The sequence below is a fragment of the Gymnoscopelus microlampas genome (genome assembly GCF_963454915.1).
Source record: "Gymnoscopelus microlampas genome assembly, chromosome: 10".
In the NCBI taxonomy this organism is placed as follows: domain Eukaryota; kingdom Metazoa; phylum Chordata; class Actinopteri; order Myctophiformes; family Myctophidae; genus Gymnoscopelus; species Gymnoscopelus microlampas.
In genome coordinates, this window is record NC_139947.1 from 38983908 (window position 1) to 38998434 (window position 14527).

The following is a 14527-nucleotide window of genomic DNA, read 5'->3' on the forward strand; positions in this document are numbered from 1 at the left end:
TGTATTGCCCCTACACTGCCTCTCACTGAGGCAGAAGGGTCTCTCTCTCTCGTTCTAACGAAGGGCTCATTCCAACCAAACACTACACCACCTCATTAAGCTTCATTTATACTCCGCTTGTTGAAATGAGCTGATCGTCAAGCTATTCAGCTCTTTTTGGCATGTGATACCATCGTACTATGGAGTAGAGCCCTGCGCTGAACTGTTTTCTTAGTCCCACTCCCGCTGGATTTCTGACCATTCCTGCCTGCTCCTGCAATGGTTTCATCCCCTATACCGCCTGCAGTTTATTGTTGACCGGCCTGCTCACACCCACAGTAAAGTTTAGGTACCGTCTACTATCGCAATATTTACATTGGGACCCAAATACAAATAGACACAGAATGAGAGAGAAGGAGCACCATGGACAGCGACGCAGTGGGCTGGTCTTACTGCTCATCAGTATGTTTTTATTAAATAGATGTGTAGCAGAGTGGCTCAATAGGCAATTGGTTAAGATGTTTGGCTTAATAGGTGTCCCTTCCTGCGCGGGAGACCCGGGTTAGAATCCCGGGTGTTACATGGGTACTGTGACAACAGTGCTCCACCCATACTGTTGCATGATTCAGGTGCACAAATCCAGAGTACTGCTGGGCCTGCAGGTTTTTTCTTTTGACTGTTCATTTAAAAACTGTCCGCTCACGTGAGATTTGCGCTGGATCCCCCGGGGACCCCACTCCTAAGGCAAGGCTCTACTACGGACTATAAATTGAGCTTTAGCTCTAGCATCACCTGGTGTAGTGTCTTGTTAGAACGAGGACGGCTCATTGGCTCTATGTGGTGCATGACTGGACACAGCTACTCTAATCGTTCCCATTGTCTTATCCCAATAAATGAAAAACACCCAGGGTGACAGACCATCCATTCTCCTATATTGGTAGTTCTCTTCCTAAGGTCTCATACCTTATGTTTCGTCTCATGTGAGATGGTTTAGAGGACCTCTTCTTGCTTCCTGCCAGGCCGAGGGAGGAGGGAGGCAATGGGCTCTGGCTGGCCGGCCGTGACGGGGGTCGAGAGGAGGGGGGAGGATGGGCCGGCGTCTCCCCCGAGGGCGAGGTTGAGGGGGAAGCCGTGCACTGCCACCCCACTTCAGGGTCGCATCCCTGCATGTCATTCTCCGAGCTGAAGGAGGCACTGTGGGATTTGTCTGTGTGGACAGAGAGGGAATGGTTAGTTTTGGGGCATGATAAAATGAAGATATTTGAGTCAATAACACGCGGAGACTGGAGAAGAGAGAGTTGGTGAAAGCATGAAAAACTGTAAGGAAGCCTATGTTTGTGAGTGTGTTTGTTCTTATTAGTGTCAAACCTTAAGAAAATAGAAACCTATATCTGTTCATTTCCACTTGGGTCCATTTTTTATACTCAAATTATCACTGGGATTTTATTGTGTAAGTCAGCCATCTGTCCTCTACTTCCTCCCTTCTCTTTCTACTTTGTTCTTCCTCATCCCTTTCCTTCCTTTTCCTTTTCTTTCTCTCGTTCCCCCATTTCCTCTTTATTTCTCTCGCTCCATCTCTCCCAGGTGCTCGTCTCCTGCCACTCATTTTCTCTTCCTCTTTCTCCCATTTCATCCCCTCTTTGCCATCTGTCTGTATGTCTGTCTGTCTGTCTCTCTCTGCCAGTAATTTTGTCGTCATTGACACACTGAACCAGATCTGAGTATTATGTAAGAGCTGGATCACAAATATGGATGGCTTATGAAATACTGACATACATATGCTAACATACGAGGTCAAATACACACTAAACACGCACGGACACACACACACACACACACACACACACACACACACACACACACACACACACACACACACACACACACACACACACACACACACACACACACACACACACACACACACACACACACACAATATGCATATTGCCATTTCCAAACATGACTTTCCAATTAACAAACAAATGGATGCATGACTGAATTGCATGGACCCATAAGTGGTTTATCACAAAATTAGCCCCAAAAGTGTGTCAGTACAATGATGCAGGGCTGTAGGAGTGGGAACAAAAAGCCAGGATGACATCAGAAGGTATTGTCTATCTCCTTCCAGGTTCCAGGAAGATCAGGTTAGCGGAAACACACTACTGCTCCAATTGGTTAGCAGCCAAAAAACAGTCTTGCATTATATAAGACTACAGTGCCAAGGACAGTAACAACAGGAGGTCAGGACAAACAAAGAATCGTTTAACAGGAGAAAGAGATACAACAGATTTTCTAACATAACAGAGAAAAAGAAATAAAAAGAATAGAAAGACGTGCACATCCACACCCCAGTTGCTGAGCGGGAAAAAATAACAATGATAATAACAACGATGAAACGCTCGCACACTGATGGGCATTTTCTGACCTGACCTGTTTTTGGCATTTTCTTGTTTTGGTTGGCGGAAATAGCAGGTCTACAAGCTCACAACACGTGATGATGTCACAGTAGGGCGGCCTAAGTGGTCAACTCTGTGTAAATGGAGCGTTACAGGTTCATTCACGTTTTTGTGTCCTGTGTTCAGCCACCAGATACGTCTAATGTCAGATCTAACTGTGTGTGTGATGTAACAACACAGCCATAAAACAGAAGCCTAAACTATAGTTTACATAATGGATGTCTGGGTGTGGACCAGGTCACAGGAACAGAGAGGGAAATACAGAGAATAGTCCATATAACACCCAGAGAGAGATGTGTAAATTAAAAATATAAGCAACATACGACAAAAACTAAAACGACAAAAATCCAACTACAGGAAAAAGATAAATGTGATTCCCAATGTGAATAAAAAAGTGAAAAAGATGCAGAAATTTGATCAGATTCTATTCATATGTTCACTCAGACACCCTGGCTACTCTCCTCATACCTCCCTCTCTCTCTCTCCCTCCCTCCCTACCTGCCTTAAAGAACACTTATGTAACCATTCCTGAAATGAACAGTGTCTTACCATCAACGGGCAAGTGCACAAACGCACACACGCAAACACACACGCACACATTCACATAAATGGGCACTCACAGATAAAGCCATGGCGAGCAGACAAAGAATCGAGTGAGAGAGGGGCGCGCACGCGCACACACACACACACACACACACACACACACACACACACACACACACACACACACACACACACACACACACACACACACACACACACACACACACACACACACACACACACACAAAATACCTTGGTCTGGTATAAGAACACCTCGGTCTAGTATAAGAACAAGGCCTTCTTGGGCTTCTGCTTTGAGTGCCCACACTCCTTTTATTCCAGCTTGGCTCAGTGGCTCAGCGTTTAGCAGAGTGGCCTCACACTATGGATTTGAGTCCCACTGTGATGCGTTTTTTTTTTTACGTTATCCCACTGTTCACGTGGGAGGGAACACCAAAAGACATCCATACGCCAGTCCTGCCAGTTCCATTGACCAAAGGTACTGGCCTTAGATCTGGAACGGGTCCTGGGGTGCCGAAGTATTGAAAGAAAGGTATGCTGAATTCTTAGATTACCACCCATGGACAACACACAACAAAAGGGCTTTGACAAAAGTTAAGCTACACTTCATAGAGTAGAGACAAGTACAGTATATAAGAATGCAACTTGAGAAAGATTCAACATGATACAACTGAGATTTTATCCCATGCAGAGGAGTTGTCCAGTTAAAATACTGCAGGTTGCCGGTCATAAGCATAATTTTATGTGCAAATAAAGTTAAACCCCTCAGAAGATTTATGTCTTAGGGCAGTATTCAAAAACACCAAAACAGTTACGGAATGATCTGATTCATACCACAATGGAAAGCTTCAGCAAAAATGAATTATAATGACTTTCAGTGAGAATGTGCAGCCTTCACCCCTGGAGTGACGGGGACAACGTATGAAAGGCCATTTTCACTTCAGACTGATGTAGAACCAGAGCAAACCGTTGCGTCGGGGTGAAGCAATTGTGCAGAACCAATGAGTTCAAGGACAGGTCTGAAATAAGTAATAGACATAGACATACACAAACACGCACAAAAAATAAACACACATATAGACACAGAGTCAGACTCACAAACAACTGCCGCATACATATACACACACACAAACATGTACACTACACTGTAGGTTCTGAGGTAATAGACTTAGAGAGTGAGGATAGGTTACACAACACACACTCATCATTATGTAACTACTGTAATGTGGCGTGTTTTATACTCCCAGTCCCTATTGAGGACCCTGGAAACCCAAAACCTCTTTGGCATCGAAGAAATCGCGTGCGTGTACGCGCACACGCGCGTACACACACACACACACACACCCTTTAATTTCGGGCTCTGTAGAATTGATACTTAAACGCAAGCATGGCAGCCGTCCAATCAAAATAGCCACTCAGATAAAGGGACTACTTGTCTGTGTGACACTGTATCTACATGCGCACACACACACACACGCACGCACACACATACATACATACCGACATTGCATAATGCAATCCACACCACATTCACAATACCCCCTGTCCCTGCTTGCAACATACACACACACGCACATTGGTATTTCAATGATTTTGTATGTATTTACATTTTCTCTTAAACCCTAAACCTAACTCTAACCCTCTAAAGCCCAATTCACACTTTGTCACGAGAATAGCAGACCTTTTACTGTAGGTCTGAAATTCTCGGCTGCTATAACTCTTAACCTAACCCTAACGTTTTTTTTGTCTTTATTTCCTGGGAACTTGTGCTTGGAAAAAAACAACAAAATATTTGTGAGTGAAGGTCAACAGATAAAATAGACACGAAAAGATCAAAGTCTTCCCCTGACACAAACACATATACACAAGCCACAAAATATAGCAGGCAGGAAGCCATTTATAACGACTGGAATGTCTAAACCAAGGCTCCTTCCAACACATACATGAAAGCAAATGCATTTTCATACAAACACACATAAAGATACACATTATAATTGTAACTCATCACATTTAGCTGGGTAGCTAAATGTTAATATTTAATATTAACATTTACTAGATTTAGCAAAAAAGAAAAAATCACATTAGTTATCCTAGGAAAAAAAAATAAACGCCGCTGCCCAAGTACTACTGAGAAAAAGTCTGAGGAAAAGGCTCAGCAAATAGCTACACTAAGAAATAGTCACCAAAAATGTATGCCTTAAGAAACCAGTGTCTCATGTACAAACTGCTTAGTCACAGTCATCAGAACATCAGCACTGTCATTGGCCTAAACTCAGACAGGAAATGCATGACACGCAAACACAACAATTATTATTTAATACAAAGAGTGTGGGTACGAGGGGGGCCACAATGGCAATTTGAAACTGGCCAAAAATAATTCCCAAATTCCCCCCCTGTGTGTGTGTGTGTGTGTGTGTGTGTGTGTGTGTGTGTGTGTGCGTGCGTTAGAGTCGGGGATACAGTGGGGATATGCCTCCAGCAGGCTTGCATAACAGTTACGTATGTTAACCGTTTATGTAACCCCTCTACCGCACTGACAAACCAACGTGTAGTGTGTGTGTGTGTGTGTGTGTGTGTGTGTGTGTGTGTGTGTGTGTGTGCATGCATGCGTATGTATGTTCTTTCAATATTGCTGTGCAATTACAATAACTACGTATGCCACAGACTGTGGGGACACATTATACCTGCCGTGGCATTTGTGTACACCTGCCGTGTGTGTGTGTGTGTATGTACTCTCTGTGCCCTCCAGTGTGTTGCTGTGGTTAAGATAGGAGGGAGAAGGAAGATGAGGAAAATAAAACTATAGCCTGGGGAGTCATTCTTCTACTGTATGTATATGGTATCGAGAGAGAGAGTCAAAGAAGGAAGAATAGATGTCGAGCTTCAATGAGACTGACCCCAGGCCTGCAATAGGAGACATCCAAGATTCCCATCAGTGAGGTCATCTCCTGCCTCATTATTAACGGCCGAAGAGTTCAATTCTGAGCCTAATCTAGGGTCTGCTTCCTGACTGGTTCTGTGATATAAGTGGAACAGGCACTGGTCTAGAGCAGTGGTTATGAAAGTGGGGTAGTTAACATAGCACATCACAATAGTTTTAACTACTTTATTCTAACTCAATTAAACTAACCCTCAACTCCTGACCTTCTCACCACACAAAATCGGAACTATAGGAGTACGGTCAATAAATACTCTAGCTGTAAACACACACACACACACACACACACACACACACACACACACACACACACACACACACACACACACACACACACACACACACACACACACACACACACACACACACACACACACACACACACACACACACAAATAGTTTTTTTTACCTCAATAGGTATGTAATTTGTGTCACTGACTGATGTATAGCAATTTGGTGGCGGAGAGGATATTTCTTTATGATTCACCAGTACTCATTAATACAGTGGCTGATGGATGTACAACACATTTTCTCAGCTGAAACACAACATTGGCAAAGAAAAAAGGCCTCGATTGACCTGTCTTCCTCTATTGATCATATTTCGGGGCCATTTCGCTCTTATTTGTGACTGAATATGAGGTCAGTGAGGACTGTCTTCTTCTGTGGGGAAGCGGGTCATGGCAACAAAGGAGGTACTAACAGAGTCACTGGGTTGTGTTGACATGAATTGAGGTTAGTAGGAAAGATTTCTTTCTATTCATCTCTGCCCTCTTCTTTTAATTCTGCCCTTCCTTCTACCTGTCAACACAATAAGATGACCCATTTCCTGCAGCCTATCCCTAACCACCTGTTGGCAATCACGGATCACGCACGCGTGGGCACACACACGCACACGCACGCACGCACGCACGCACGCACGCACACACACACACACACACACACACACACACACACACACACACACACACACACACACACACACACACACACACACACACACACACACACACACACACACACACACACACACACACACACACACACACACACACACACACACACACACACACACACAATGGAGAGCGCATGCCTGCCAGTCAGCACATGCACATAGTCGTGCATGAACACAAGTCTCTGTGCCAAGACTCACTCACACACAGGCCACCAGTACATGGACTGGTCGGAGAAGAAGGGACCCTTATGCAACTACAGTTATACAACCGTATGCACGCGTGCACAGGCACACACGCACACACACGCACACACCGTATACATTCTTGCAAATTCTCAAATTACAATGTCTTGAGCAACCAAAACTAAATAATTGTACTCTTATGTACCTGTACAAGATACAAGATGTAACAATAAAGAAACCTTGAACCTTGAGGAACAATGTGTGGTGTAACTCGCCTAATGAATTTGTCTCTGATGTTTTAAGTGACACTGCTCATGCCAGGCAAGTCAGTTCCGAATTGTATTACATATGACTGTTGCTCAACCACGGAGACAGGAAATCAGTCAAATTAACCAACGAGAACTAGATGCATACTGTACACCAATAGATACTGATAAGAGTTGGTGGCTTGACAGACAGTCTGTTTGTGTGTTAACCAGAGCTATTATGTTCATCTGTTAACCAAGGCTAATCTATTTGTTAACCAAGGTTAATCTGTTAATCCACCCTGTTTACCATGGCTGATCTGTTAGCCAGAGATAATGGAAGTCAAAAATGCAATATTTAAATAAATAAACACCCTGTAAAGTGACAACAAAAATGTGAAAGAGGTGAAACACTTAACCAGTCTACAGAAAGAAAGAACAACTGTTAAAAAGTGATTTATCAATAAAATCCAAAGCACTTTAGAATGTGCATTAACCCATTCACACACACATTCACACACCAATAGCGGAGGAAACCATGCAAGGCGCACAACATGCTCTTCAGGAGCAGTTAGGGGTTCAGTGTCTTGCTCAGGGACACTTCTATACCAAGGGGGAGCCGGGGATCGACAGAAAGAGAGAGAGGACAGAGACCCGGCAGAAGGGAGGGGAGGTGAACCAGGAATTCTAGGCTAGTGTGTCACAGCTGGTCTGAACAGCTTAGAGAGGAGAGGAGACAACATAGAGAAGGGCAGGGGAATGGAACAGCGGAGAGGAGAGGAGAGGAGAGGAGAGGAGAGACAGAAACAAAGAACACACACACACACACACACACACACACACACACACACACACACACACACACACACACACACACACACACACACACACACACAAACGTCTGGAAACTTCTACTAACTCTCACCACTATGTTTCATTACATAAGCCATCTCCTGCCTCTGTCCAGAGCACTGCCTGTACTTTGGGCCTGTCAACAACCTCTAACACAATGCTTTGATATTAGCAGGAACTCACACCCACACAAAAACAAACTGGACAAAGTTTACATCTACATAAAAATGTACCCAGCAATATACTGTATGTCATTTTCTAACTGCAGCCAGATTTAGCACTATGTTGTTGCCGTCAAATTTGCATAATCAATAGCTTATGTTCTGCATGCATCTTTTTTTGTCATGTTTAAGACAAACAAAAGATATTTACAACTATTTTTAAGGTATTGGTTTCTGAAGAAAGCTGTATTATGTGCAAGAACTGATTCTTAATACACAACCATGTAGTGTTAAATGTCCCAAATCTTTAGATGTGGGACATGTACATGCAATTTTCAGACGTGATATTTACAAAGCACTTTTTAGACATTAATCCTGTTACTGTGGTCAGATTATAACATCTTTTTCTCAGGAAGCAAGACTTGACTTTTTTCACCGTTACAAAATTATTTAACAGTTTTAAATGTTTTTATGAGCGCCTGCGGGACGCAAGCTGTCGCATAAGAAAAACCACAAAACTGCCATGCAGCTACAACTCTTCACCACACTCTGCCCCCAAGGGACTTCCAGTAAATGCCAAAAGTAGGTTAACACAACATTTTTGAACCATCAAGTTTAGAAGAATTCCAGAGTTATAAAGTGCCGAGCACAAAGGGCCTATTATTTAACCGGTTCCCCCATCCAGTTTAGTTGGCATATATACTGTACGTACAGTTCTATAATTTATTCCAGGGTGAAGCCGCTGTGCCAAAAGACGTAGATAACGAGAGCCAAACCATTCGACACTCATTAATCTGGTATTTTCACAGCTTGTCTGCATGAACAAATACTGTACATCAATATTCATGAGATTGGCTGCTATCTGTTTGCTTGTGTCATGTGATTGTTATGGGTCTGGCAGGGTCTTATGACCAAACTCACATAATAAGACCACTGTAATATTATATTATATTACACTATGTAGCACACGCAGACACATGGGGAGCATTCGAGACTCTGTGGTGGTACATGACAGTTTTAGGTTTCTTTGAGACAAAGACAGAGATATGAGTGATAGAATACTGGTAGAATGAACAGAAAAACAAAATGAGAAGGGAAGCCATGGTAGAAAGACTGCATAAAAAAATGGAAGGAGAAAAGCAAATCATCTTCTCATCTGTGAGCTCAAGGAAGTACAATGAAAGAGAAGAAAACGAAAAGAGAGTGGGAACATATGGATTGAAAATTACACAAATCTAAATCTTAGGATTGACAGAGGAGAATGTAGATAGAGAAAGAATGGGAGTGAGGGAGGATGAGACAGACATGGGGGATAAAATAGCAGAAAGAGAGTAAGTAAAAGTAGTCTTGTGCAATGCTGACAGATGGAGAAAGAATGAGACAGAGAGGGGGAGACAGATAACTTAAACGAAAATTATTATTATACAGCTATGTACTGTATATATTGACACCAAGAAAGAAATGGGTATGTTGAAAAGAAATATCACTATCTACACACCCAGCGAGAAGTATAGCGAAAGACAGATAAATGAGAGGGAACCATGGATGAAGTGAGACCAAGAGAACGAAAGGGGGAAACAGGGAACAGGGGGGAGAGAGAGAGAGAGAGAAAAGGAGAGAGGAAAAAAAACAAAAACTAGGGAGACGGGGAGCAGTGCCATGCGGTCGGTGGAGCCGACATCCTCCATCCTGCCGGCTTATGAAAGCAGCCGGGTAACACGTGCTCCCCCCCCCCCCCCACACACACACACACACACACACACACACAGTTCAGCATCCATCCAGGCTGAACAGAACAGGTTGTTCCTGACGTGCGTACAGTATGGCAATGGCATGGCCGTTTACAAAGACGGACCTTCACAAATTAGAATTTGAATAGAACAAATGCACAATGTCGTTCATGTTGGAGAGAGTTTGCAGCGAGGCGGTTATCTAATGGAGTAGGTCATTCACAGCTGCAACGAATGAACAGGGTGTACCCATATAGTTTGGTCCATTTGAAACATAGAGAATCATTTGTAGAATAGAATCAGGAACACACTCTGTTTATGGAGACCATCATAGATGCATGGTCGTTCATAGGCAAAATCACTGATGAATATTTAGGATAAATGGAGACTGCAGTGTGGTCACGATCATTTGGATTTTATAGAGGCTGTAATTTTTATGGGGGACGGTCATTCATAGAAGCAGAGTGAAAAGAGCCTCTACTTAACCATTTTAAGGGAGACGTCATATAGAATTACAGTGAATAGAAAAGGTGCGTCCCACTGTACTGCCAGAGTGGAGGTGTCATTGATCAGATGTCACCCTGGACAATAAGCTATTCATCACTAGTAACAAGATGGTACTGTACATACTGTATACAAAGACAATGCGAGGTGGAGGGACAGAGATAGACAGAGGGTGAGATAGGGATGGAGCGAGAGAGAACGAAAAGGAGAAAGAGATGGGGGAAAGAGGGTGGGGTAAAAGAGAGAAGGGGCCTGAAAGAGGGAGGGAGAGAGAGAACGGAATACAGAGCACAGAAAGTGAGGTGGAGAGAAAGATGGAGGGACACACAGATAGGCAGAGGGGGAGAAAGAGAGAGGGAGAGGGGTGGGGAGAGAGAGAGGGATGGAGAGATGTGAGAACAGCATGTTCTTTTGGGTTTGGTGTGTGACTGGCAAGGCCATGTTCCCACAAACAGTATTCAGGGTCTATAACACACAGCTTGTTTTAAAGGATTGAGGATCCTCAGCAATTCTAAACCTTTATAATTTCAAGGACCTCTTGACTTTTTATCTCTGGGACCCCAACTTAACCACATGACGCATCCCTATTCTTGCCATGTCAACATAATAAGCCAACATTTGGCAAAAATAGGTGATGATCAAAAATAGCAGATCTACACGCTCACAGATTGGATATTTTTGAGTAGAGGGGAAAGACGGGTAAAAAGGAAGGAGACAATACCAACCCCAGGGGGGTTCAAATTAGTTTTTTGTGAAAGACATGAATTGGTCTGATATGGTCTGTCATTTGGTCCAGAATTAATTTACTGTCTATGTACTGTATAGGTATAGAGATAACAGTGACATTCTGATCAAAATAATAGCCATTCTTGTATATTCTCTAGTTATATTTACTTGTACATGTACAGTAGTAGTGGTGAAGATCAATTATTTTAGCTGTGGACCCCCTTGGAACCCCTTCAAGGATCCCTGGGGGTCCCTGGACCCAACGTTGGGCCGTCCTGGGGGAGATAGGACAGAAGTGATCAATATGCCCTGTGAATGGCTGAGATGGGGGGGGGGTGGAGCAATCGTTTTGGTTCATGTGATAACCTACAGGTATTCTGTCCACCACGTCTTGGCTATTCTGACGGGCGAGGCCATCGGCTGCTAGGCATGGGCACTTGCTCGTCTATAGGGCCTTGTTCACCAAGCCTCGAGGTCTCGTTGTTGGCGCGCCTGCTTTGTCTTGAAGTGATTTAACATTGATTGATTGATTGATTGAATACTTTATTAATAGCCTGGGAAGCATACCTTTTCGGGTCTATGATCCGGTCGGGAGCGGAAGTAACCCTACGTCACCAGGTGCGCCAACCGCGTCATCAGGCGGCCGGAACTGCAAATCCGGAAAGACTTCACCCCAAAATAAGTCTATATAAATGTGAGTGTACTTTCCGGAGACTATTTAGCGTCTGTATTATCCCACGGGGAAATTCTATTCCATTTAAATAGGGATTGGGGAACCAAAACAAAGCGGCACCGCAAAACCGGATCGGCACAATCCGGAAAGAGAATTATTATTATTTTTTTTTTTTCAGTAGGCGTGGCCTAGCCCGGATCACACGGGTCTTTAGTAACGCATACCAGGCTTTCCTCCGAGGTGGAAAGACTGGTGACGCGAGGTTACTTTATTAAGAGTTTGTGAAGACAAGCACAGGGTAGTACAGTTCAATACAAGGTCTGGTAAGAGGATTTTAAACCCAAGAAAGCACTATGGCTTGTTTCCATTGGGGTCCTTTGTACTAAATTCATCGAAAAAGCGCATGTCAGAAGTGGGATAACAAGTAATGCATTTGTTGTAAAACTTTGCACGTATGCAGAATATTGAGTGAACATGGAGAGAGATTTGAAGTTCAAATTCAGCCCATAATGTGTCTCATGTGCTCTCTGTCGTATCTTTCTCATCTCTTTCCATATAAGTTTACTGTTCTGTGCTTGTCTAATAGAGCAGACAATGCCTTTATAAATGTCTCGAATACCTTAAACCTTCAGGCTTTCACAATGCACAAAGAACATAATCCTTGTGGAAAAAACCCTGCAAACTGAGACGGAGCTCACATCCTTACTCCTTCCTCTCCTCCCTCTTTTCATCATTATACCCAAACATTTGGTGTTTCCGGCTGTGAGAAATAAGCAACCGAGCAATCTATGAAAACAAGCCAAAAGAAGCGATATAACCTATATACATCGGCTATTTGAACATTTTAATTGAAAAGTTTGAAAATAGCCAATCTGCAAGCTCACAACACGTCGCAATGCCACACGTTGCGAGCTGGTAGATCTGTTATTTTCAAAAATAATCTTGAGAAAAGAGGGAAATGTAGAATATTTTTGAAACATTTATACAACACAAATATTGTATGGGGGGTCCCTGCCACAAAATATAATTACATATTAATTAGGGGGTCCTTGACATGAAAATGTTTGAGAACCACTGGTTTAATCAGCGTTAGAAGTAAGCCCAAAATAAGCACCTACACTTTAGAAACAAGCCTAAAAAAACGCAACTACCAATATTTACAAGGAACTTGACAGAAAAACAATCCAAAGTTTATAACAAAGTTTATAATAAGCCGACATGGCAACACTGCCAGTCACCCAGTTCTGTGTTGTCCTGCCACCACATGTTCCCTGGGACAGACCCACGCTAACCCACCAATCACATCACAGCATTGGTTTAGGTAACCGTAGAAACAGCCAATGGGAGACAGGCAGCATGCGCCGGGTAGCCGGCATGAAGGGAGGAGAGCATGAGCCGGAGACAGAGAACCAACAGACAATAGATGGAGAAAATAATCGATAAAAAGGACTGAAAGAGTGTGATTAACGATTAATGAAGGCTAGAATGGAAAGAAAGAGGATGAGTAAAATAAGAGATTGTTAGAGGAAAAAAGAGAGAAAGAGAATAACATGAATGGTACAGAGGAATGCATTATGTGAGAATCAGCGTTACACAACGACGTTAAGTAACTGAGCTGCCGGACAACACATGTACAATGTTTAGCATCACTTATTCTCTTTCAACTTTAACCACCCTTCACACACTCATGTTTTTGTTCATCTTCCATCTTTTTCAGTAATCCCCTCTTGTTTTATCCAATTTTCAGTTGCCCTCCTCTTCAATCCATATTCCTTCTCTCTCTCTTTCATTCATGCTCTATTTCTGTCAAACATGTCTCTGGGGAGAGGTCAGTTGATTATAACCTGTTTAACTTCTCGGGATCTTGCCAAGTGATGTTAACTGAACTCAGGACAGTGCCCCGACATCTAAAATGGCCACCAAAACCCCACAGCCGTTGTTTTGCTTCTGTCCTAGACAAATTACAATTCCTAGAACTGTTGTCTGTGTCTCAGTCCTTCTATGTTTCCATAATGTCTCTCTCAAACACACATACACACACATGCTTTCCTTCATTCTGATCGAGAGGTCAAAGGTGACTCTGATGGGAGGTCACAATGTCAACCACAGGGGTCAGAGCGATGATGTCACCTACCTGCAAAGGACTCAGATTCATCCAAAAGCAGCATGCTTGCCGTGGTGTCTGTGTGTCGGAGCGCGTTGAGAGAAGACTCTGCTCTCAGTCTCTCCTGTCCTGTCTTTCTTTCTTTCCTTGCTCTGACTCACCTACTTTCTTTTAACCTCTCTCTCTCTGTCTCTCTCTCGCTTTGTCTCTCGATCTGTTGCAGGTATTCCTCCAAGCTCACTGCAGAACACACTCAAGCTCCTCTTTGGAAGGAGTCTTGAACAAGTTGAAACAGAAGAAGTAGAAGAAGTAGAAAAACAATCTCTCCCTCTTTCTTCTCTTTCCTCTCCTACTGTTTTGTCCTGTATGTTATGGATTTGATTCTCCTGCCTGCCCTAGTGACTGAGTGACTCACTGACTGGCTGTCTGCCGGACTGACTGACTGACTGGCTGGTTG

At 43.3% G+C, this 14527-nt stretch overlaps 1 protein-coding gene across 1 annotated transcript in view; it reads right to left on the bottom strand.

Annotated features, from left to right (window-relative positions):
- LOC311053144 (helicase ARIP4-like) overlaps positions 1–14252 on the bottom strand; it is a 37472-nt gene extending 23220 nt beyond the window's left edge. The window contains exons 1-2 of the mRNA XM_084068559.1: positions 14101–14252; positions 943–1186 (exon numbers count right to left, since the gene is read on the bottom strand). Of these exons, the coding sequence (XP_083924685.1) occupies positions 943–1186; positions 14101–14134 (278 nt within the window). The 5' untranslated portion in view covers positions 14135–14252. The remainder of the gene's footprint in view (positions 1–942; positions 1187–14100) is intronic.
- Positions 14253–14527: the final 275 nt, after the last annotated feature.